The sequence below is a fragment of the Lepus europaeus genome, chromosome 1 (assembly GCF_033115175.1).
Source record: "Lepus europaeus isolate LE1 chromosome 1, mLepTim1.pri, whole genome shotgun sequence".
NCBI lineage: Eukaryota > Metazoa > Chordata > Mammalia > Lagomorpha > Leporidae > Lepus > Lepus europaeus.
In genome coordinates this window covers 78,189,840-78,217,049 of record NC_084827.1, presented here as the reverse complement: position 1 = coordinate 78,217,049, position 27,210 = coordinate 78,189,840, and the positions used below count along the sequence as shown (strand labels likewise).

The window sequence follows — 27,210 nt, the reverse complement described above, 5'->3', positions numbered from 1 at the left end:
GCCATCACTCACTAAAATTATTCATAAATATTTTCATGGTAATTTGTATATATTAACACATAAAAGGAAAATGTCTTAATATTCAGAGATAAAAACACCACTTTGAAAAATTGAAGTGTGTAAAAACATCAAAGAGATGCCTGTGTCATTTATGACTTAACACAACATGCCATTTTATGAAGAGGTTCCCTGGCAACTGATGCTGTGAACTCCATGGTGGTAAATGCATTTTCACAATCTTTGGCCATACTTCCAACTCCTCAGAATGCTGTAATGGACTTGCAGGATAACCTTCATGTACTCTAAATGCATGTTTAAAATTCTAAGTGAAAATCTGGCCTTTTCTTCTTGAACATGAAACCTACATTTGAGAGGGAATCAAAATCACAAGTGAAGTGGAATATAGATCACACACCGCAGTTCAAAGCTGGTAACACACAGAAGTTTGATATTAAAGTTTTAATAACAGCCATCCTAATAAAATGTCATTGGCAGTGAGGACATATCTTACATAGATCACAGAGAGGAACTGAGTCACTTTAAAGAATCAAATCTTATATTGTCACTATTTTCAAAGATCGCACACTCTTCAACCTTCTTAAGGAAAACTTTGTATTTACTTTCATAGAGCTTTGAGAAATTAGAAATATTTATGATAAGTGAATTGGGGTTCTGAATTTTGTTTCTACATTTCAATATTGCTAATTTACGATGCATGTGTAATGATAAGCAAACAATATTTGATATTATAAAAAGTTATTATAATGCTTGTATAAACTAGTAAATTGATCTTCAAAGAGCATCAGTAGTCTGTCACATAGCATAACAAATACAACAGAGACCAGAATTTGATATGCTCTTTACTTCTTGTATGTCAATTACTGCATGAAATATTATCTCTACATGCTTGTTATATGAATATTAATGCAATAGCGAGAAGAATAATTTACTATTACTCATATTATAACAGTGCCTAACGAATCTTGTCTCTAAATTTTATGGGTGACTAAAATCTTCCAAGTATACTCTTCAATGATCCGAATGTTCCTATGTCAGAACTATCCTATAAAGAAAATTTGAAATGTAAAGAATCTATTTTTAACACAGTAAGATTATCAAAGAGGCATTAGCAGAAGTCCATTTCCTTAAAAAGTCACTGCCTGTAGAAATAAAAGTTACTTCTCCATTTCTTTGATCACACATTTGCTATATTTGAAAATAATTCACAACAATGTGAAGATAATGAAGTGAAATTACCTTGAAAGCACCTTGAAGAACAAAAAGCACTCTTCACATACAAAGTGGTACTGTCCATGTTGCACTTGTAGGGTACTCAGAGGAGGGGAGGAACTGCTGCTGGACTATACCAGGAGACAGCAATTCAGCAAAGCTTCATCTGAATGGAAACCAAGAGCCATCCAGTTCCACCTCATCTCCACTAGTACAAAGGTTGGGACCAAGTCACTCAAGTACCACAAGAAACAAATTGAAACTTGTTGGAGCACACAACGGATGACAAGCAGACCTTAGAGTGTGAGGTGGCATGCATGAGGAAGGCGGATGCTGGCTGCAGTTGAATCTTCGGAGATGGAAGACCCAGATCTGTGGCACAAGCGAGAGCTCCCCATTGCAAGGATTTTCTGCTCCTTATTGACGTAGCCCCAGAAATAAACAGTATTTTGAAGGTTAATTTGGATTGAAGTCCCACAAGAAGGTTAGTATGTTCTCTTAGCCTGGAGGCCCAAGCAACCAGAAAAAGATGAATGAATTCAATAGAGGTTAATGTAGGAGGGAATAGGCCACTGTACATATAGATCCTAAAGTGTAGATATTGGAGGTAACATTTCAGCACCCTCTATTAAATAAGCAGAACACATTTTCATCAGATTAAAATGACTTGCTACATTCTCACTGATTGGATGAAGCTGAAAGCTTGTGCATGCTGGCTTTTGAATTACAGTCAATTTCAAATTCTGACCCTGCAACCCCAAGTATTGTGAGTTTGATTAGCTAATTCACTTCTGTATCCTTTACCTTCCTTACAAGTAAAAAGAACCTAATAATGCTGTACTGTGTGTATTAAATAAGATACTACATACAAAATGCCTAGAATGGAGAAATACTGTTTGTATTTTACAATTCCCTCTATCTAGAAGATAGCTTTTAAGGATACATACTGATCTATACAATTGTATGTTGTTCCCAAAGCTGTATGCCCAGTTTGCTCTGGTATGTCTTAAGTTCTAATAAAATCAAACTGACAGGAATGGGTGCAGACAAAATGTGCCTGAATTACTTTCTATAATACATACACACACTCTTGTATGGGGTGGGAGATATGCTGCTTTTATGTATGGGAAGGGGATGGAAGGATGGAGAAAAGGAAGAGAATGGTTTAGAAGAGAGGACAAAGGAAGCTAGAAGCCAAAGGCATTGGAAAATTGTCACTCCCTGCCTACAGTCCCAAGCCTAGAGTGAATTCCCAAGTCATCCCAAAAGGATACTTTGGTAGAGAAAAGGGAAAAGGATACTTGAATGATGAACCAACTACATGCACTGAGAGTCATTCCATATGCTTTTAGTTGACTCTTTCTTGCTCTACAGTAATTCATAGTTTCTATTAAAAAGTAAAGCTTTATAAAAACATTCAAAATGAATTTATTTTAGCAAGATGTTTGTCACTCTCACAAAAGAAGAGAGGGAAAAAGAAAAGAAAAACCTCTCAGGTTGTCTTTACAGGGCTAGAAATCGCTGAATTATGAGTTGCACAGATATTTACAAGCTTGGCCTAGATAGAGTATACTAATCTATAAATGCTATTCCCGTGATGCATGGCACAGCTGCTGTAACACACTAACAATATCAGGAAATGTACTTAATTTATTCTCAGGGATGTACATTTACATTATTCACAACAAGCCATTTATAGGGAAATGTGCAGCCTTTAAACTAAAGTGAATGCTTCTCTAGCGGGTTTGGAACAATAACAACTGTTTGATAAATGCTTGTATCCTAACTTACTGTATAAGCCAAACCAATGTAAATGCTCACCAGCAACCATGTAATCACTTTATTTTATGAATTAGCAAATAGTTTAGAAATCATACCAGGATATGTGGACTGGGATCTAAATGATAGAGAACCAGAATAATAAAGAACCTACTTTTCTAGCTAAATTTTGCAGTAGCATAAAAAAGAAAGTCATATTTTATTCCTGATCCAAATTCCAGATTTGTCCAATGCAAATGTCTGATATATTTCTAGGTTCTGAGGATCTTTCATTATATTGGCTGCTTCAGGAAAATAAACCACGCAGCAGGTGCCCAAAGCATCGGTCTAATCTGCAGTATACCCGCAGCAGTGCAAAAACAATGTGTTCTGGCTTTTGTGGGCTTCATATTGGAAAGATACATATGTACTCAGTAAGGAGAGTGGGATGATGACAAAAGAAGAAAGAAAGGAAGTCAATTGGGCAAATAGGAAGAGGGATGAAAGAATGAAGGAATGGGAGAAGTAGGAGGTAGGCAAGGGAGCCCCTAGCAGAATCACTAGGGGCTTTTATTTACTCTACATTTTTCTGTCTAGGAACTCTATAAGGAATACTTTTAAATAAATATGTTATGGATATGCAAAGTGAAGACTACCTCTCCATATAGAAGAATTGGCTTCTAGTTTCCTCAAGTGTTTGATAGAAATAAGGTATCACTTGGTCAGTGGCCAAGAGACAGAGAACCTAAGAGGGGGTTTCAAATTTGATTTTAAATAAACTTTTTTTAAAGTACCCTCATTGTCAAAGCAACTGGAAGCATGCCCAAGAACAGAAGGTATGAGATTAGTGAAATGTATCACATTTCAAATACATATTAGAATTCCATTTCCAGCTGAGTTTTAGCAAAATGGAATTAAAATCTAACAGTCAATATTTTGCCAAGAAACAATATAGCCCCAATCAATTAAACAATAACCAACAAAGTTGTATAACCTATGCAATATTCCCTAAGGAAACTGCAATGCATACTGTATTATCTTTTTGTGCCAGTTCTTCCCATGACTCCCAGATACAGTTCCATTGTACAGATAAGACACAGAAAATAATACTCTTTTTTAAAAAAAGTTTTTTCTTCCTATTTTGCCCACTGGACACTCCTGCATTAGGAAATGACTCCGACGGCTAGCTCACATGTATGGACAGTGCATGCATTTTAAACAGAAATAAACCAGTTTCCAAGCACTAAAAGATCATACCCTCTGATCTGATGGGCATTGGAGACTTCTATGGCCTAAGATTGTTTGAAAGCCAAGGAATCATAGCCCAGTTATTCGGGTGTCTCATAATATAATCAGTAATTCCATCATTATAAATCTCATTGCATCCAGCAATGCTTTTTTATGTTTGATTCAATGGTTCATAAAAACATTAACTTGGCTTATCAATCACAATAACGCAAGCATATGAACCTCCATTCTGACCACACATTCTTAGAGCCTGGGCTATCATAAATGCTGGTTTAAAACCAGCTCTTTTTGGAAAAATACCAAACAAAAGGGTCTTAGATATTTATGAAACTGATGGGCAAATACTATTGTATCCTTATATTCCATAGTGATATGTATTCTCTAGCATCTCCTCAATTTACACATACTCATTTTGTTTCATTATCATATTTCAAACCTGTAAAAATAATTTAAGATATACAATAACAATGGATAAAATGTGCTGATCAGGCCGGCGCCGCGGCTCACTAGGCTAATCCTCCGCCTTGTGGTGCCGGCACACCGGGTTCTAGTCCCGGTTGGGGCACCGATCCTGTCCCGGTTGCCCCTCTTCCAGGCCAGCTCTCTGCTGTGGCCAGGGAGTGCAGTGGAGGACAGCCCAAGTGTTTGGGCCCTGCACCCCATGGGAGACCAGGATAAGCACCTGGCTCCTGCTATCGGATCAGCGCGGTGCGCCGGCCACAGCACGCCTACCGCGGCGGCCATTGGAGGGTGAACCAACGGCAAAAGGAAGACCTTTCTCTCTGTCTCTCTCTCACTGTCCACTCTGCCTGTCAAAAAATAAAATAAAATAAAATTTTTTAAAAATGTGCTGATCAATCCATTCTTGGACTGGACAATGGAACATAACCATATGGAACTGACAATACTAAAAAAGAAGGAGAAGAGGGAGAAAAAAGAGTGAGAAGAAAGAAAAGAAGATAAAGAATTCTCTTCATAGGAGGGTCTCAACACAATTCATACACTAAATTTGTACATGCTATGATGAATTTAATTTGACTCATTTTATTTCATGATAAGTTAAATACAAGGGGACACAACGTATAACTGATATATGATCAGAATATACTTAACCACAAGGACATGATTTTGGTTTCAGAAGCCTTATCTGCTATTTTGAGCAATCAGAAATTGAATATAATTAAACCAATATCATCAATAGAAGTTTTTAAGAAGAGAGATATATTTATGAAAAAACTATACATACAAAGTTCTCAAAATCATTTTGTACCAAAATAAATTTATCTTTTGATTACATTTTCCCACAAACTTTCAAAATATTCTCATAGATCTCTATACAGATATGTTTTTAAAATAAGATTCCTCACAAATAAGAACAAATAAGAACATAATTTTCTAATATTTAAAAAGTGAAAGTTGAGTATTTTCGAAACCAACTCAACATGGTAAATTTCAAATTAAACTTTATTGGATTCTTATTTGAAGAAATTTTCAGCTAAAAAAAAGTTGATCTGGAATGTACAACCAAGACCACTGAACTGTTAAGAACCTCAAAGCATTCTTACATGTTACCCTACCTCCATCTTTTTGAGATAGAGTTTATTTATTGTTTGTTATAGCACATCTGTTTCAGGGCTGCCTAGTTTGCCATGTATTATTAATATGTTGGGAAGCATATCAGGACTTGTGAAATCCTCAACAACAATATACTGACCTTACTCGCCATGAGCACATATGGCACTGAAAGGCAAAATCTCTGACAGACTAAAAAATAAAAGAAGCAGATACAGGATTTTCATCCCTTCTTCTAGGAAATATTGTCACTTTGAAATAGACAGAGAAATGTAGTAAACACAGCAAAGAGAAGGACTTGAATTTTTGATATATGAGGGAGTTTTAAAAAATTCATGGAAATGAAGTTAAAAGATCAGTTTATTTTTTGCAAAAATTTTTAAAATCCATGCATAATTTTTTCATTATACACAATTTTTATGAATTTTTGAGGACCCCATGTAGGCATATATCTCAGATTTTCAAATAACAGAAAATGAATTATCTTTTAATTATTTTTATCTCTAATTTTTAATTAAAGATGGAAGACCACATACTAATGCTTCCAAAATTGCCACTAACGTGACATTAGAGGAATTAAAATAAGAGTAAGGACATTTATTTCTAACAGTGTGCAAATAACAGCAATAAACAACAATGATGTAACAGTATTAAAATTGGGGAAGCTCAAAAATTCTTATGACGACTCACTTAGAGAAGAATTGAGAATACTGAATCCCAAACCAGTAATGGAAAACTGGAACACGATTTGGACCATAAATCTTGAAAAGATTAAGAATTTGAATATCATCTGAGAAACATCTAATTAATGTGGTGAAAGTGTTGTTCAAAACTGGAATATGAATCAAAAGTATGTTAAACTTCCTGTTTAAGTTAGAGTTCTCCAGAGAAAAAGAGCAATGATGCAAGTGTGGGTATGTATATATTTATAGGCATTAGTTTGTTTGTTTCTTATAAGGGTTGGTTTCATATGAGACTGACAGCTTCTGAGGTCAGCAGGCAGCAAGCTGGAGACCCAGCAAAGCTGATGGTATAGTTGCAGTCTACAGCCATGCTGGTTTGAGAGTCAGAGAAACTGTGCGGGTCTGAGTACAAAGGCACACAAGAGTGACATCCTAGCTCAAGGCAACCAGGATGACTTTCCTATTATTCTTGGGAAGACCAGCCTATTTGTTCTGTTCTGGCCTAATGTGATGGGGCCAAATCACATTAGGGAGGACCATCTGCTTTACTCAGTCTACTGATTCAAATGTCAATCTCATCCAGAAATATTCTCACAGACACACTCCGAATAATGCTGGACCAAATGTTTGAGTACCCTATAAGCCAGTCAAGTTGACCAATAAGATATATCATTACACCTTCATACAGAGACAACCCCTGCTCACTTGGTATAGCCAAATGCCTACCTCAATTTCAGCGGACAACTGGAATTGTAGTACTAGGAAAGGTAAAGCAGAGAATTTCTGCACTAGACACAACTGGGCATGGTGTTACCACTTCAAAAACAAAGGGTTCCAGGGGCCCCCGCTGTGGCACAGTAGGTTAAAGCCCTGACATAAAGCACCGGCATCCCATATGGCTGCCGGTTCAAGACCCGGCTGCTCCACTTCCGATTCAGCTCTGCTGTGGCCTGGGAGGACAGTGGAGGATGGTCCAAGTCCCTGAGTCCCTGAACCCGCATGGGAGACCCGGAAGGGGCTCTTGGCTCCTGGCTCCTGGCTTCGGATCAGCACAGCTCCAGCCGTTGCAGACAACTGAGGAGTGAACCAGCGGATAGAAGACCTTTCTCTCTCTCTCTCTCTCTCTCTGCCTCTCTTCTCTTTGTGTAACTCTGACTTTCAAATAAATAAAATCTTTAAACAACAACAACAAAAAAAAAAGCCGGCGCCGCGGCTCACTAGGCTAATCCTCCACCTTGCGGCGCCGGCACACCAGGTTCTAGTCCCGGTCGGGGCACCGATCCTGTCCCGGTTGCCCCTCTTCCAGGCCAGCTCTCTGCTGTGGCCAGGGAGTGCAGTGGAGGATGGCCCAAGTGCTTGGGCCCTGCACCCCATGGGAGACCAGGAGAAGCACTTGGCTCCTGCCATTGGATCAGCGCGGTGCGCCGGCCGCAGCGCGCCTACCGCGGCGGCCATTGGAGGGTGAACCAAGGGGAAAGGAAGACCTTTCTCTCTGTCTCTCTCTCTCACTGTCCACTCTGCCTGTCAAAAAGTAAAAAAAAAAAAAAAAAAAAAAAAAAGGGTTCCAATGGAAGACTGCCCTTGTATTAAATATTGAGATTTTCTGCCATTTCCTCCATTTGTTCTCATAAGATTGTCCACCAGTACTATCCAAATAGTAATATTTGAGGACTAAAATCATACAGCATCCTTAAAATATTTAGTATAGCAGTTTTTAAAATTCAAATTCTATTATCTCTGTTTTTTATGATTCTACATTTATTGACTGCTTTTCTTCTTCGTATGGGTCACATTTGTTACTAATTAGATATGATGTATAATACACAACAATGTCCATATTATAGGGATGAAGCTGAAAGACTTTTCACAATGTGGAAATACTGCAAAATCAGACCAGAGTTCAAGAAACAAAATTTAACTAGGAAGGAAGGAAGGGAGGGATGAATGAAGAAAGGGAATTAGGATGACAAGAAGGAAGAAAGAAAACCATTTCCAGAGTTATGCATGTCCTATCATGCCCTCACATTGATTATCTACACCAGATACTATGAAAGCTATTACATCATTGGATCTTGGAGAGTTTTGTTTGCATTTGAATGAATTGAAGTTTGTTTTGGGAGGTAGTGATGTTATTTGTGAACCTGTTTGAGCCTTTGGATTTTGTCTTTAAATCTCACTGGGAAAGCTCTGGAGCATTCTGAACACTGAGGCTAATGTATCCCTCCTTTTAAGGCAAAAGCCATGTAGGGTAGTCATCAGATTGCTTTAGCACTTGAAGAGTCTGCCTGGAGTAAAATTGTCTTCTAGATGATATTGGCTATGTTATGCTATGTAATGTATATATCATGCAGCTCCCCAAAAGTCACTCTGCCTGAACTCCATGTATGTGAGTGCAAACAAGTATTTAATTAAGGAGACTCATACAGATACCTAAATTTATTTCTTTATTTGCTTCTTTTCTTCAAATTTCAGTTTCCTCTACCTTTTGGATTCCGATCCTCGATCCATATCAGGGTCTCACTGGAATCTCATTCCTTGCTTCATCATCTCTATTGTACCTTCATTCAGAAAGTTTATCTCATTCAGTTTTCTTCCCTAAAAGTGATCCGACTCCTGTGATATGTGCTGGCCAAGGTCCTAAAATGTTGAGTTATGTAATTTTGCCATTTTATAAGCTTTTTACAATGAGAGCATAAATCCAATTCAATTATATATTTTCCCACTGGTAGCAGTGAAAATTCCTGTCCTCTCCAATTCTCTCTCTTTAAAAAAAGGCATTTATTTGAAAGGCTGAGTGAGAGGGGGAACAAGGGATGGAGGGAGGGAGAGACAAAGTGAGAGAACTCCCATCTACTGGTTTACTCCCCATGTGGCTGCAGTGACCAGGAGCCTGGAACTCCATCTGGAATTCCCAATTAGGTGGCATGGACCCAAGCACTTGGGCCATTTTTCACTTCTTTCTCAGTCACATTAGCATGGAGTTGGATTGGAAGCCCGGTAGCCTGCCTTCGAACTGGAGCTCTGATATTGGATACTGGTGTTGATAGCACAGGCTTAACTCACTGTACCACAATGCCAGCCACTCTATATTTCTCTTTGAATTATCTTTATAGTATTACTTGCATGAGAGGTGTAAAAAAGTATTGTGCTTAGGTTTAGCTGCTGTGATTAGTCATTATTTCTTAGGAAGCTTTACAAAGTATTTATGGAAGAAATAGTATGAAATGTGTGATTTCTTCAAGGTGTGCTTTCAGAAGAAGGGGAGGTAACTGAGGGAGTAGAAATCTGCTGAAGTGAGGTGACCAATGTGCAGGGCTTATTTTGTTATTTTTTAAAAAAACACGTATTTATCTGAAAAGTAAAATGAGAGCAGCAATGAGCAAGAGATACAGAGAGAGAAATCTTTCTCTAGTTCACGCCCCAAATGGCTGCAACAACCAAACAGTGTAATATGAGACCTATGTCATGGCACAACAGATTAAGCTGCTGCTTGCAATAAAATGCCAGCATCCCATTTCGGAGGGCCAGTAGGAGTCCCAACTAGTCCACTTCCAGGTCAGCTCCCTGCTAACGTGCCTGGAAAAGCAGTGGAAGACAGACCAAGCACTTGAGTCCCTGCCACCCATATGAGACATCTGGATGGAGTTTCTGGTTCCTGCCCTCAGCCTGTCCCAGATCTGACCACTGTGGCCATTCAGGGAATGAACCAGCAGGTGGATAATCTCTGAAACTGATTCTCCCTCTTTCTCTGTCACTGTACCTTTGAAATAAAGAAATCATGAACAATATTTAACTATAAAATAGAGATAAGGTAGACATAAAAAGGGAAACAGGGAGAAAAGGAAATAAAGGGGAAAAGGGAAGAAAAAGCAGAGAGAGTTGAGAGCAATAGAACCTTATTTTATTTTTAATTTTTATTAATATAAAGAGAATGGATTTCATGCATTTTATAGGTACAATTCTGAGATTAGAACCTTATTTTATACTTCAAATCAATGATATTGAGACTCAAATAATTCAGACCATGTAAGAAAGAATTATCTCAAGCATATTAAGTTCCAAAAACTTCAGTAACTCAGGCTGCTTTTATCAAATTGTCATTTGCTGTGCTGTTGCATGAAATTAAGCACCCTAGTCTAGCAGAGGCTCATGTGTTTCTGGAAACCAGAATGGCTATAAGTGATATTAAATCTCATTGTATAGGGGGAAAAATATTCCACAAGCCCTGGAATAATTAATTATCATCTTCTGATAAGACTCAATATCAATTTAGCAGAGGCAATCAGAATTTGTGGTCCAAATTATAAGAAACTATCATCATTGTCTTCCTCCGACTATTGTCTATGAACCAAAGAAAAGCACTGAGTAGCTTAAGGGTCTGGACCACTAGGATGTCCTCCAGAGACAAATGCAGCATTGTCACATGATCATTAAAGTCTGTTAGGAGAGATTGAGGGAGTACTTGAAGCTGAGCGCTAGCACTAAATGTTGGGGTAAATTGCTTCTTTGAAACACAACCTGCAGAGGTGCCGAGGTGATGAAAATGTTGAGTCATCAGTGATAACATATCACTGCTCACATCCTTTCCCAAAAATAACAGCGCAGTCCCATGAAAAAGGGTAATTTTCTTAACCTCAAATTCTTAATTATAGATAATTTGTCAGAAAGCTGGCATGCTTTTCTTTCTCTTTAAAAGCAGTGTATTTGCCTGTGAGAATAATGGCAGTGTTCTGCACAGTTCTCCCAGGTGTATCCTGCACACATAGAGAGTCAGAGAAAGGATGAAATACAGAAATAAAGTACATTTTGGAAGCACAATATTGAGACTATGACTGAGTAGATTGCAGTTTCATATAAGCCCTTTGTAGTTTCTTTGCAAAGTGTTCCTTTGTGATCCTTCTTCAGAGGGTGACCTGGTGACAATACAAAGATTTGAGTCATTGTTTGATCATGAGCTTTTGTTTGGACCACTGTTTAATGATCTCCAATTTTCACTGTCTGAGGGTGATGCCTGCTACAGTTCTAGCCATCCCTTGAGGAATTGAGCTGGAGGAGAATCAATTCAAGTTCAAATAGGTTTGCTAACCTAAGTCACCTTTTTGAGGAGGGTTTCTAAAGTCTTGCTTCTGCAAACTATGCATCAGTTTGGAAATTTATCTCCAAGACCCTCTTTGTTTTGTCCATCAATATTATTGTTTAAAAAACTCTGTTGGCAATCCTACAAGGAGACCCATAGAACAAAAAGTCAGTATTATACAATGGAAAACTTCTATAAGAATGGTAGCATAAATGAAGACAACTATATATTCATTCAGATACGTCAGGGATGCACAGGTTTAAATGTTCTAAAATATTTGAATCCAGTAACTTTGAAATGTCTCTTGAAGAATAAATGATTCTATGAATATCAAATAGCATAACTTTGAAATGTATAGTACCAGAATAAAAACTGGGGGCTAAGGAATGGGCATTTGGCCTACTGTGTAAAGCGTCAGGATGCCCTCATCTCATCTAAGCGTGACCCAGGGGTTTGAGTTGAGCTCTGCTCCCAATTCCAGCTTCCTGCTAATGCAGACTCTTGGAGGCGGCAGTGATGATAAAACAATTCAGTCCCTTCCACCCACTTTGGAGATAGAGATTGAGTACACAGCTCCCAGCAGCAGCCCGGCCCAATCCTGTCCATTGCAGTCACTTGCAGAATGAAATAGCAGATGAGAGCTCTCTCTCTCTCCCTATCTTAGCTTGTCAAATAAAAAGTTAAATATATTGGAAAATATTTAAGATATCAGGCAATAAATAATGAATTTTTAAAATGGGTATATACATTTATGTACATGTATATAAATATATGCCTTTATGTATATATTTATACACAGAAACACTTTTCAAAAGTAAACACTATTGGGAAAGTTTTTTACATATAATTCTATAAGTTTTTCAAATTAAAGCATTCTAGAAAAGCAAGCATGTTGAAAAAAATAATGATAGGTGTATGTGTTATGGGAACAAGAAAAAAAGAACATGAAATAAATAAAACACATGGTTTTCCATTTTCTTCAAATTACTCTTTGAATTGGGTTTGTTTTGCTTGATTCATTTACAGTCTCTAGTTCTTCTCAATAAGGCTTCAAATGATCCCAGCACAATTTTCAATGCTATTGTCTTGTTTGCTCTTCTGTCTGGTTTACAATGGGCAGCTGCTGTGAGGTCAGTAACCCGTTCATTTAGTTAGCTGTCTATTGACTTAATTTGAGGGACTACTATTAAACTAGACATAAGTTGTTTTTCAGTAAAGGAAGCTACATTATATTTCTGTAAGATCAAATAGTAACATATTGCTCAAGGGAAGGGGGAGGGATATTTCCAGTACAGCCTAGAGAATGTTCTGTTACCTGTCCCTTGAGTTTCCAACAACACTGTGAATAATGGGTGTAAGCCTTTGGCGTCCATTGCTTCCTCACCCTCTTACTCTTTCCTATCCTCCTCTGCTTCCCTAGATTGCTGTGGTAAGTAATATTCTGTGGTATTCACTTTATACAGCTTGTTTCTAGTTCTTACACAGTATGGGAAAATAGTTGTCATTGTTCCTATTTTCTGATAGGATCCTGTAACATGAGAGTATAAAGAACTTGCCACAATCAGACATAAAGATATATTCAACTTACATATATGTTTGGCTCTGAAGGGCCAAGGCAGGCGAAACCAAACAAATACCACAGTGAATTAATTCTATTAACAAATGTTATATTGCCGACCATCAAAGAATAACCTAGTACAATAATGGTAACTAGAATCCTTAAATCGGTACAGAGGTTGATTATGAAATAGCCGTGTCCTTTTTCTGAGGAAATGCATATTGGAGTGCTATTAAACACCAGGCACAATGATTCAGTTTGATTAAATTCCTGTGATACTGGGGCATTATGATAGGACCTTGTAATATATTAAAATTATGTGGTGTATGTAGATATGGGGACAGTAATCAGGTATGAGCCTGATTGACATTCTTTTTCCCGTGCCATCTGAGGGAGGAAATGGCCATTGCAGTCTGGCAGACCTAACTAAGCAAGGACGAGGGCTCTGCCATCACAGCCCAGTGTTATTGTGAAACTACACAGAGCTTCCAGCACAGCACCGGTTACACAAGACATGCTCAGGGGAAGTGGACACTGTTGTCATAGCTGTTATTCCTATTATGTATCAGCAGTTGAAGGAGTACCCGTCTCAATTCACCCTGAGCAGTAACTCTGTCATCTTCCAGACACAGAAAGAAGGTTAAAATATTTCCTTTTATCTTCAATTTCTAAGCCTTTCAACAATAGCATGATTGTATTTGGAAAGACAAACCCTACAGAAAATAGAAACTCCAAAGAACCAAAAGCAGAATGCTGCTGACCCATCACCACCCTATGCAATTTGCTCTTCCAAGAAACATTTGAGTCCAGTGGCCAGGTACTTTTGACTTAAGAGGGCAACATTTTCATGGCAAAATAATTACATTTGAATAGGATTTACTGAGAGTAAATCAGAAAATAAGTGAGGAGGAGCCTGACAACCATGTGTTATTAAAATTCTTCAGTTTGCTAATCCTCGTACAGGTTGATTAATAAACTGTGCTTTCTAACGTGTGAATACATGTATTCACTCATCAAGTCATCATATACACTGCTAAAACAACTTGCTTTGCTCTTAAATACTGTGCTTTAAAGAAAGGGAAGTACTGAGTCTCACTCTAATTGTAACTCTTCTAAAATCATTGAGTTAAGAATAAAAGACCAAAGGCTCTGGCTTCATCAGACAGAGTGAGGATCATTCGCGGTGCATCACCTGTGAAGTGTGGAATTCTGTGTAGTTTCCTCAGCTGAACAAAGGACTCACAATAATACCTGAGCGGAAGTGCGCCAAGTGTGCTAATTTTCATTATATTCAAGTTACACAGGAAATAAACAACCTAGTACTACAAGCATCCCATAACTGTAGGTTACTTTTTACTCTTCATTTTAATATTGTGTTGTCCTCTGAGCAACTCAACAAATATATAAAAGAAAAACAGTAACAGGGAAATCTCTTTCAAGAACAGTATTACAGAAATATCATCAGAGGTTAGATCATAATACTTAATAAAAATCAATAATCAAAAACCTCCAATGTAGGATATGAAGTGATTTCAAAAGTATGTTCCATTTCCATAACCTTTCCACAAAGTATCACTAGGGCAGCTGAAATCAAGATATACTAATTCTTGGGGCCAGCGCCATGGCTCACTTGGCTAATCCTCTGCCTGTGGTGCCAGCATCCCACATGGGTGCCAGGTTCTAGTCCCGGTTGCCCCTCTTCCAGTCCAGCTCTCTCCTGTGGCCCAGGAGGGCAGTGGAGGATGGCCTAAGTACTTGGGCCCCTGCACCCACATGGGAAACCAGGAAGAAGCACCCGGCTCCTGGCTGTGGATCGGCCCAGCGCTGGCCATGGCAGCCATTTGGGGGGTGAACCAATGGAAGGAAGACCTTTCTCTCTGTTTCTCTCTCTCTCACTGTCTATAACTCTACCTGTCAAATAAATAAATTTTAAAAAAGATATACTAATTCTTTGCTCCCTAATGTTTGAATCCATATAATATGTTTCTAATCAACGTTTTCTATTTTCCATCTTTATGGAGATATATAAGTTTAAAATATTACAATTTACTTTTAAGGACTGATAAGTTGAATTAGGCTACTGGAATATTTATCTTAACATTCTCATGCTGTGAGTCCATTTTTTTAGTGAAGAAAAATATAGTAAGTTCTTTATCGCTTTGTCAATTTGGGAAGAAGTAGAAACATAGTAAAACCACCTCTTCTTTTGGAAAACATTAAAAGGCAAAAAATGATTGCCACATATACAGAATAAACTATACATGTGGAGGTGAGATTCTAAGACACGATTGATTCTGCCAGGATGAAAATGGAACAGAACCAAGAGATTATAATGAGAATCATTTTCGTACTAAAGACCCCTTTAACAATGAGTGCTCAGCCAATCCCTAGTGTGATCATTACAGGCTCATTTTCCTCAATCCTGTCCTACAATAAAGGCTTAGGAGAAGCACAAGCATTTTAAAATGCTCACTTTGCTTACAGAAAATTCTTTATCTTTTCTCTCACTCTCTGGCTTTCTCAAGAGAGTTATTTCCCATGGAACAAGGAGAACAGTTTGGAGAGCAGAGCTGTTAACGTTTCGAGGACAGAGTGAAGCAGGCACTAGAGAATGAGAGTGTTGACAGCAGAAGAGAAGTTACCTTTGGGCACTTGCTCCACGCCCCCCACTCAGACATGACGCATTCACTGGGACACAAGAGAGAACAGGGCTGGGTGTCGGCGGGAATTTCATCCTGATCGCACAGGCTGCTATCCACTGTCCCACCTTCAGTATCTGCAGTATTCACACACCTGTAAGACAAGACCTCAGATAGCTAGCTTGCTTACATCAGTGGAGAGGAAATAAAACAGTCACAATTTCCACAGTTACTGAACTCCCAAAGACAGTAAATTTAAAATAAGAGCAGCAGAGAAGCTAGGGACAAAAAGAAACTCTCTTCTTCAGCCAGTGGGCCTTTAGAGTGATAACCCACTACACAGAACCCTTACTCAGCAGACCAAAAACAAACAAAACAGACTACAGACATCTGTAATACTTGAAGAACTCCCAGTATCTCTTCTCAGTTCCAGCACTGAGTGAATCTTCTTTTTATTGTAACAAATCTTGAAGACTCTCCTTTGAATAAACCCTTCCCCTTGTAATAGCTTGAGGCTCTATATTTCCCATGATTCTCTTAACATTTCCTAAACTTTTTTTCCAAACTTTCCTCCTCTCTGCACTCCCCATCGCCAACACACGATCATACAAAAAAACAACTGAATTTATGATTCTTTCAGGTAGTCTTTGCACTTAAGTAAGGCATTTCACTACTTATCAGAAACCAAAGGGTAAAGAGCACTCTGCATGCATGCACACACTACAGCTGCTCAGATTAACCTGTGCTAGGCTTTGGGAGACATGCACCTGCTGCTGAGATACATAATAATGGTCCAGTTAAGAATGATGGAGATTCAATCAAATTAAAGCCCAGGTGCACATAACTAAAAACCTGCACCGCTCCCCCGCCCCCCATGAATGGATTAAGTTAAATATTTGGAAAATACCGAGAGTTTTCAAGAAGGGAGTCAGAGTGACTTTTCAGACTCTGGTGTTTGGAGCATTAGCTGCATTGAAAACTGGTTGGCAGTGTCTGATAAGGCTCATTCATACACCATGTCACCTAAAAACTCCACTACTATTTACAAAGAAATGGTTTAAAATGTGCACCAAATATATATTTGCCTTTTGGGGACTGGTTTATTTCACTAAGCATAATGGTTTCCAGTTGCATCCATTTTGCCGCAAAAGATAGGATTTCATTCTCTTTTGTGGCTGGGTAGTATCATGTGTTTTCTCTGATAATGGCAGTTAATGTAGAATGCAAAAAAATTTTGAGTAATGAAACGGATATCTTGTGTTATGATTGTTGTTTTTAGCCCTTGTTTATACCCCCGTGGAACTGTGGCTTTCCTACTTTTTACTTGTTGAATACTATGGTTAATGGTGAATTAAGCCTCTGATTATAGAGTACATTGAAATTATGTATATGCAAAAATTAAAGAAAACAAAAAAAAGGAAGCAGGAGGATTGACGGAGGGAGGGGAAAGGATGGAAGTATGTTTATCTTCTTCGAAATGCACCTATGAAATACATGAAATCTGTTCTCTGTATATTACCAAAATTTTCAAAAAAAGTGCACCAAAACAAAACTGCCCCCAAAAGACTGAAAATGCTTATAGCAGCACTATTCTTAATCAAACAGGAAATAGTCTAAGTGTTCAGCAAAAGTACTATAGACAAATATACATTATTTTAAAAGCCATAAAGTGACAAGAAAATATGAACTATGATAGAGCATGTGTGACATAAACATAATGTTGCACAAAATACATAGACACAAAAGAGTACATTCTGTTTTACTCTATTCATTTAACATTAAAAGCAGGCAATACCAATCTATGACTTCAGAAGTAACAATAGTGGTCACCCCTGGGAAAAGGGGCTGAGGCAGTCTTGGTAATGTTTTGGTTCTAAATTCTTGACCCCTGGGCCTGGTTATCTAAGTGGGATTGCACTGTGTAATTTCATCAGAGGCATCTCTATGGTGTGGGCACTCCTCTGTCTTAATATTACACCTCAATTAGAAATTTATTTTAAAATTAGTTTTTCAACACTAGTTAATAAAGACAGGCTATGTGCAAGTCTCTTTTGCTAGGTGTTAGGGTACAAAGTTATTATTTATTACTAATGAATGATTCATATAGTGAATATTCTTGAAGGCTTAAAATGTATCAAGTCTGCCTTGCCTGGGTGCTATGATACAAAATTGAAAAACCGACCAACCAACCAGGCATGACCCTTATTGTTATGAGTGTTTTGTTCTTGTGAAAACAATAGTGAAGATAAAAATGACAATGATGTTTAGATCAATGGTGTCCTTTGATGATCTACTAATTTCAAATAGAATATATAGGTTAAGGAAGACATATTTTAAGAGCAGTGTGCTTGAGAGCTTTTAGAGAGTTTTTAGTGATCCCCATATCATGCTATTTCAATGGATTACCTTATACCTTAGGAGTTTCTTTTATACATATACCAAAACTAGAAAACAGGGACAGACATATGGTGTGCTGGATAGGATACTTCTTGGGATGCCCATAGTCCATATATGAGTACATGAGTCTGAGTCCTACTTCTATTTCCAATTTCAGCTTTCTGCTATTATGCACCCTGGGAACTAGCAGGCCATGGCTCAATTAGTTGGCTGTCTGTCACCCAAGTGGGAGACCCTGACTGATTTCCCAACTCCTAGATTTGGCTTGGCCCAACTCTGGCTGCTGCAGGCATTTGGGGAGTGAACCAGTGGGTAGGAGATCTCTCTCTGTCTCTATCTCTTTACCTTTTAAATAAAAGTCAATAAAATATAACAAAAATAATAAACAAAATTTAAAAAGAAAACACAAACTTCACAGAAAACCTTCAAAGGTTCCTATCACATTATAAAAAAAATAACCTTTATAATAAATTAAATGAAAAATAACTAAAATAACCTTTATAATCGGCTAATGAAAAACAAGTCACTGCATTGAGGGAGTTAGCAGGGAACAGTACATAGAGAGTAATACCTTCTAATCTATGGAAAGCTGTAGACTTTCATACCCATGGGATGGCTGACATGTCTATTCCCAGACACATTGAATACTGGAATTTGCTTTCACTTCTGCCTGTACACTCTTAGCTGATGTCCTGTTATTATTTTGCTAAGAACGGGTATGATTTCTTGTTAATGATGTACACTGAACATAAACATTAGTCTCTGTTCACTATCAATATACCACAAAAGCAATATTAAAGAAACTTGTTACCATACAACAATAATGTGGATGGAAGGCATTACTCTAGAAAGACAAAGAACATGGGAGAGGATGCCTGTAGCAAATGGAACATAAATGTACATGCATGTGTTAACCACACTCATCAACTTGAGGAAGCTGAATATTAAGTGGTCAAGGGACAATAACAAAAATAGCTCCATTTACACCACAGAATAGATACAACATTCTGGAATTTGTAGCACCAAGTATCTCCGAAAACGTGGATGAAAATGAGGCCAAAAATACTGAGCACTTATCAATAGTGTGTTCAAGGAGTTCTTAGGCCCTCAGATCCTCTCCCTAAATCAACACATCTAAGTGACTATCACACCTGCTCTTACAGGTAGTTGAAGGTTTATCATCTGGAGAGGGTTACAGAAGGGTCTGTGGTTTAGAGAACACACAGTATACTTAAGTATGGTGACATCATAATGAAAACGTGAGTTAAATAAAAGTTTACACACTGAAAAATAATAAAATCTGGTAGCTTAAACAATCTATTCTGTTACAATTTGGTAGAATAAAAATCCAAAATGGGTCTCACTGGGCTAACATTAAGGTGACAGGTGTCAGCAGAGCTACATTCCCAGGTGAGAATCTTTTCTTGCTATTTTCAGGTTCTAGAGGCCACTCCTATTCCTTGGGTGAATCCTTTCCTACACTTTCAATGCCGGCAGCATTGCTTCTCTCCATGCCTTGCCACTGTAGTCACATCTTCCTCTCTTTCTCATCTCCTCTTCCAATCTTACCAGCTACCCAGTTAGCACAGGAAAATCTTACATTAATCACATCTGCTAAGTTTCTTTTGCAATGTAAAGTTACCCATTTACAGATTCTAGAGTTTAGGACATAGACATCCACTACAAGGGACTTCTTTCAGGTTCCCAGAATACTGCTGTTAGAATTACTTGTTTCACATGATTCTCACATACCAAGGGTACAGACTTGAAAAGTAGAGTAGTCCCAGATGAACACTAGTCATCTTCTACATATCTCACATCACCAATTTCCTTGCCCATCTACCTTCATAGGACACTTCATTTCTACTGCAGTTCACTGCTAAACTAATCCAAAGCATTGTCCATATTGGCTATCTCCACTCCTTTTCCTCCCCTTCCCCACATTTTATTACCTCTTGGACTCAATTTAATGGTGTTTTATTACCATTCCAGAAAAATCCTTTATCAAGATTATCAACTGACACCCCATAGTCAAACTCTATGGTCAGTTCTTATCTCAGGAACACCAGAAGCATTTGAAAGGATTACTTTTATCTTGAAAAACTCTCTCTCTCTCTCTCTTGTTTGTTTTCTCATTTGCCTTACTCCTAAGTTTACTGACTTTTTCAAAGTCTCCTTTTAGTATCTTTCTCTTTGCTCTAATTTGTGAGTACCAGAGTTCTCTAGGGATCAATTTCCTATGCAGATAAAGAAAATATATAAGCTGATGATATCCAAATATATATTGTCAATCTCCCCTGAACTTCAGACTGCAATATTTAAATTGGAATGCTAATATCTCAAATCAAGCATGTTCAAGAGCTAACTTGTAATTTTCTCTCAAATATTTTTCTATTATTTCCTAACTCAACAAATAACATCTCCACCAGTGCTCAGGCCATCAAAACTAACAAACATCTTTGATGCCTCTGTTTCTCCCTTCTCTGTGATTACCTTAGCAACAGATCAACAGATATTTTGGCATTTACCTTCAACATATGTTTCAAATTTCAAACTCTTATAACTTTACTTTTATTAAATGCAGTCCAACCATCCACTTCTTTCATTTAGAATCCTGCAATGACTTCAAACATGCATCCCTGCTCCTGTTATACCTCAAAGTACCTTCTCTAAATCAGACAGTAAAGTCCTTTCAAAATATCAGCAGTAACATGGCATTCCTTCTACCTCCAACTTAAATCTTTCATAGCTTCTCATTGCAGTTAGAAAACAGTATAAAACAATATCCTAAGCTTTTACTATTCTTCTTTAACTTTTATTTAATGAATATAAATTTCCAAAGTACAGCTTAAAGATTACAGTGGCTTCCCCCCCATAACTTCCCTCCCACTCACAACCCTCTCCTTTCCCGCTCCCTCTCCCCTTCCATTCACATCAAGATTCATTTTCAATTCTCTTTATGTACAGAAGATCAGTTTAATATATATTAAGTAAATGTTTCAACAGTTTGCCCTCACATAGCAACACCAAGTGAAAAATACTGTTTAAGTACTAGTTATAGCATTAAATCACAATGTACAGCACATTAAGGACAGAGATCCTACATGAAGAGTAAGTGCACAGTGACTCCTGTTGTTGACTTAACGAATTGACACTCTTGTTTATGGCATCAGTAATCACCCTAGGCTCTTGTCATGAGTTGCCAAGGCTATGGAAGCCTTTTGAGTTCGCTGACTCTGATCATATTTAGACAAGGTCATAGTCAAAGTGGAAGTTCTCTCCTCCCTTCAGAGAAAGGTACCTCCTTCTTTGATGACCTGTTCTTTCTGCTGGGATCTCACTCGCAGAGATCTTTCATTTAGGTCACTTTTTTTTTTTTTTTTTGTCAGAATGTCTTGGCTTTCCATGCCTGAAATACTCTCATGGCCTTTTCAGCTGGATCCGTATGCCTTCAGAGCTGATTCTGAGGCCAGAGTGCTATTTAGGACATCTGCCATTCTATGAGTCTGTTGTGTATCTCGCTTCCCATGTTGGATCATTCTCTCCCTTTATTATTTTATCGGTTAGTATTTGCAGACACTAGTCTTGTTTATGTGATCCCTTTGACTCTTGGTTCTATCATTATGATCAATTGTGAACAGAAATTGATCACTTTGACTAGTGAGATGGCATTGGTACATGCCACCTTGATGGGATTGAATTGAAATCCCCTGGTATGTTTCTAACTAAGCTTTTACTATTAGAACACAAAACATGATTTGAATTACTGGTACTAGCCAAATGGGACATTTTTCATTCTTTCGACAAGCCAAAATGATTCCTTCTTTGGCTACTGTCTCCCCCTGGAATTCTCACTTTTTTCAGATTTCTGCTCAAATATTTTTCCAAACTCTTCAAAATAGTACCCCATATCACTCCAACCCAATTTTATTTTTCTCCTTTGTCATTTCATAGCAAAGACATTCTATTATGTTAATAGGTTTATTTTTTTCTCTGCTGTTTCATTGTAATTTTTTGGAGGAAAAAAACCCTTTTTGTTCACTATTTTATCTCCTGTGCCTAGAATGGTGTATGATACATAGAAGGCAAATATTCCTCAATAATTTTTTTCAAAGATTTATTTTATTTATAAGAAGTACAGAGTTACAGAGAGAAGGAGAGAGAGAGAGAGAGAGAGAGAGAGAGAGAGAGAGAAACAGGGAGAGAGAGAGAGACAGAGAGACAGAGAGAGTCAAAGACTGAGACTGAAGTCTTATATCTCCTGAGTCACTCCCCAAATATGGCCAGGTATGGGCCAGGCTGAAGCCAGGAGCCAAGAGCTTTATCTGGGTTTCCTATGTGGGTGGGGTGCAGAGGTCCAAGGTGCATTAGCAGGGAACTAGATTGGAAGTGGAGCAGCCGGAACTGGACCTGGCACCCTTACTGGATGCCGGTGTTGCAAGCAGCAGTTAACCCATTACGTCACAACATCAGCCCCTCATCGTTAGTTTTTCAATTCCCAAATGATTGTACTCATAGATGAGTCATGAAGAGCCTTCCAATCCAGAGGTTTTAAGAAAGAGAACAGAGAAGCTGTTTTATTCACTAATACTTGGGAATGCAAAGTGCCTAGGAGCTCTGTTTTACACATTTAGAAGTAGCCATGCACATAGAGCATGTTACTGAGTATGCATCAGTCTGCCGTGGCTGCTATAACAAAATACCACAGACCACGTGGCTTCAAAAACAAACACTAACTTTCTCCCTGGTCTGTAGGCTAGCAGTCTAAGATCAAGGTGTCGGCATAGTTGATTCTTCCAAGACCATCTTCCTTTATTTCTAAGTGGCTGACTTCTCACCAAGCCTTCACATGATTTTTCCTCTGTGTGTATCTATGTCCAAATCTCCTCTTCTGAGAAAGGCAGCACTCTGATTGGATTGGGACCCATGCCAATGATCTCATTTTACCTCAGCTTCTCCAAATATAGTGACATTCTGAGGTGCTTGAAGTAAGAATGTCAACACATGTATTTTGGAGGTAACACAATTCAACCCATTATAGACTAGCATTTGCTAGTTCCTTTTTTAATTGTATCAGATTCTGTGGGGTTTTGTTGAAAGGATATGGCTGAGAGATTCAGCTGAAATTACGCTTTTTCAAGTGCATAGTAGTCAATGAATCTGTCACAATTCTTTTGGTAGCAATGTGTTCTTTTAAAACTATTAATTTTGTCCTGATTTTCCTTTAACACTATTAAGAGGCCAGAATCAGATAAGACAAAGAGCCACCAGCTCATTTACATATTAATTTATAAGCTAAGCTTGTCAGTCATTTTTCAAAATCATGAGATTAAGATACAGAAAACAGAGGATTTCTTTAAGAAGATTTATCTATATATCTATCTCTATCTATTAATTTATTTGAAATTGATAATGACACAGAAAGAAGGAGAAACACAGAGTGGGAGATATTCTACCTGTTCATTTACTCCCCTAATGTCCATAACAGCCAGGGCTATGCCAAGCTGAAGTCTAGAGCCAGGAACTCCATCGTGGTCTTCTACATGGGTAGCATGAACCAAAAAGTACATGGGTGATCACCTGCTGCCTCTCAGTGGGTCTTTAGTTAGAAGTTGGACTGAAAGCAATGGAGATTAGACTCCAATCAGGCACCCTAATATAGGTTGCAGACATCCTAAGCAATGGCTTAACCCACTATGCCACCATGCCCAAACCAGATTTTTTTTTAAAAAAGAAGCAAACTCTCCATATTTGCAACAGCTTGAATGCAAGGGTCCCCAGGGGAAAAGGTAATGGGGAAAGGGAAAGAAAAACTGTCCTTACTTCCTGAATCCAGTCATTTGCTTGGGTTGGTGATGACAAGCACCTTTATGACTTTGTTGGCAGACATCTCTTCCTACATGCCTGCCAGTGATTTCAACATTGAAATATTAAAAAATTATGGGTATATACATAGTTACTGAATAAAATAAATCTCACTTATGTTGAATCATGATCAATGCACATAAATAGTCTGTGCTTTGGCAACTTTCTTCAACCTAGTAATTAACTCAATGGGGAGCTATCTGGCACAATGTTTTTAACAATATAGATCCTTATTTAATTTTTTAAAAAGCTATTGAAAGGCAGAGAGAGACACAGAGAAAGATCTTCCAACCTCTGGTTCACTATCCAAATGCCTACAACCATCAGGACTGGGCCCAGCTAAAGTCAAAAGCCAAGAACTCGATTTAGGCCTCACATGTGGATAGCAGGGACCCATCACCTGCTACCTCCCAGGAAGGACAATAGCAGGAAGTTGGAGCAGACAGTAAAGCCAGGACTCAAACCTAGGTCCTTTAATATTGGATGTGGGCATCCCAAGCAGTGGCTTAACTGCTAATGCCAAATGCCTGCCCCTGTATTCTTGCAATTGAATAGCTGACTCTACTGTGTTTTATTCCTTATTGTACATACTAATAATTGGGCATCAATATCTTAACTTTTGCTCGTTCAATCTCTAACAGTTATTACCAATACCCTTAGATGGTGATAAAATTTTGTTTTTTTTTTTCACAAATCATTTGTAAATAGATCTCTTGACAAATTTAAGCCATGAGTTGCCTTTGATTTTTATTGCTGTATGCATATTAACAAAGCAAAAGCTTTATAAGTGTTCTCTCATTAATAACATTATTCATTAATTTTTTCAGAGATATGTTCTTTTTATATTCAAATGTATAGGTACTATTCGTAGATATCTTTGAATGCTAGCTGCCAAGGTTATTAGTGGGAGTTAAATTGGAGCTTTTCAATGTAGTGACATCATGATACTGTCCTCAACTATACTAACCAGTGTGCAAAAAAGAGAACAGGCAACACATTCAAAATCTTCTAATCTATTAACAGTGACAGTCATGAGTCAGTGGAAGGACCAGGGTGCAGGAAATGGTAAGGATTATAGCTGTGTTGCAGAAGGATTTGCACTAAGTACATGCAGGTCATGGTACACAGGCATCCACAGAAGCTTCAAAGATAAAAAAAAATCCAGAGCTTTTGTGATGAAAATCAGCATCCTTGATAAGCAATTGTTTGTTTTTATTCAAGAAGTCTAAGTTCTACTGCCCCCCTCCCCCAGACCTCTCCATTTTCACACACCTGATTTTCCTAGATTGTGTTCCTCCTCCACAGCGCAGGGATCTCAGCTCACTGTTGATTTTGCATGGAGACCAGTGTTCTACAACCCAGGAATACTGATTGCACTCACTGTAACATGGGACTGCCTCGTGCACCTGTCAAGAATGGGAAAGGAAAAAAAAATTATATGGAACTATCTATGTTATAGAAAAATAGCCTACCTTTTAGTAATGCCTAATGAACATAAGCTGGGAAGCTGCACTTTGGCCCAAGAAGCCAAATTACATTCCAAAAAAACAAGATATATTTGGCTTCTCTGAATTTATTGACTTGCCTAAAGAAGCATACAGAGGAAATCAACTAAAATACAAAGGTGTAACTTCACAGAAGAGAACAAAGGACAGTCATTTCCTAGCACTGTGAATAGGAATTCCATTATCATTTCATTTCCTCAAAGAGCTCACACAGCCTCTATTAGGTGGCCAGCTCTCAATTATATGGTATACTGTATTCTCAGATGTACTTTAACATGTCAATTGAAACAAATGTATATAAGGAAAATTTACTCTTGATAAGGGGTTCTTAGAATGCATAAGAAAAGTGGTATTATTTGTACAGGAAATTTCTTCTTATGCCCCCAAATGATCAATGCTAACAGGCAATCACCTAGCCTCTTGGGCACTGTGGCTTCATACAAATTTAGCTATTTGTAAGATGTTTACAGAGCATAGCTAAGACAGAAACACACACAAACACACACAAATACACACACTATAAGAAAAAATACTGCTATTCACTGTTAGTGGCTTGGCATAATTACTACGGATATTTACTGTTTTATCATAAAAACAGTGAGTGTAATAAAATAACTCTTAAGTTACTTCCTTTGCATTTGCTCATGGTGACTTTTTCCCTGAAATTGTGTCCCAATGGGCAGCCAAATGAGGTTTGTCTGACTCTTTGAAACTGCATCTAAAAGGCATTGCTTCCCTATTTGAAGCACAGAGGTCTTTCCAGGAAATTACAAGGTGACTACTTCATTGCCCCCCAGAACACAAAGAGGGCTCTAGTACAGGCATGTTGATGAAGAGTGCCGCAACCTATTCTCAGTATAGCAATTAATGCTTTTTCTCTTAAATAAGATTTTGCCAGTCCTTTCCTCCTCTTGCTTTTCTAATTTCAGGAAATTGTAAATGATGACTAGGCAGTGCTACCCAAACACACCACTGTTTGTAAGTTTCCCCACTAAATGCAAGGGAAAGCACTGTGTAATGGGATAATCAGAAAACAAAATTGGAGCACTGTCAGCATGTTAGCTGGAAATCAAATGAGAAAAGGTGATTTGTGAGACTACTTTGCAGGAATCACAAGTAAGGTCAGAAACTATTTTTAACCACAGGGTTCTGTTTGGCTCTCTCACATGGAGTTCACAAAGAGAAGAGAAATCACAAAGTAATGAATCCATGAGGCTGAATCAAAGGAGAAGGGAAAATAGAGCTGGAAATGAGTGTGAGGAAAGTAAGGAGTTAAGTAATAAAAGAATCACATTTCATGCAGTGAATGCTGACAAGAATGGAGTGAAAGGGTCAGAAGCAGTTCCTACATTAGAATAAGGAGGTGATAACTAGTAACTGAGAAAAGTATGTAAAAAAAAATCCTGATCGAATACTTAGTGATAGGAGAAGAATCTGTAAAACTGAGAAGGCATGAGCCCAAGCGAACAGGTGCCAGGAACCCAAGCTGGTGATGGCCGAGGGTTCAGCTGACCCACAGCTACCATGAAAATGATGCTCTCACTGAACTTAAGGATTTATTCTATAAGATCTTCAAGTGTATCAGCGTACATAAAGTTAAAAGAAGCTTTTTGGTTTTCATATGGGATACAAGAAGGCATCTGCCAAATTACTTCATGTAAACAGAGGGTGGATAAAA

The 27,210-nt window shown here is 38.0% G+C and overlaps 1 protein-coding gene across 1 annotated transcript in view; it reads right to left on the bottom strand.

Annotated features, from left to right (window-relative positions):
• The window catches only part of THSD7B (thrombospondin type 1 domain containing 7B), an 864,031-nt gene that overhangs the window by 86,736 nt on the left and 750,085 nt on the right, over nucleotides 1–27,210 (bottom strand). Inside the window, exons 15-16 of the mRNA XM_062199372.1 lie at nucleotides 25,300–25,433; nucleotides 15,769–15,919 (exon numbers count right to left, since the gene is read on the bottom strand). Of these exons, the coding sequence (XP_062055356.1) occupies nucleotides 15,769–15,919; nucleotides 25,300–25,433 (285 nt within the window). The remainder of the gene's footprint in view (nucleotides 1–15,768; nucleotides 15,920–25,299; nucleotides 25,434–27,210) is intronic.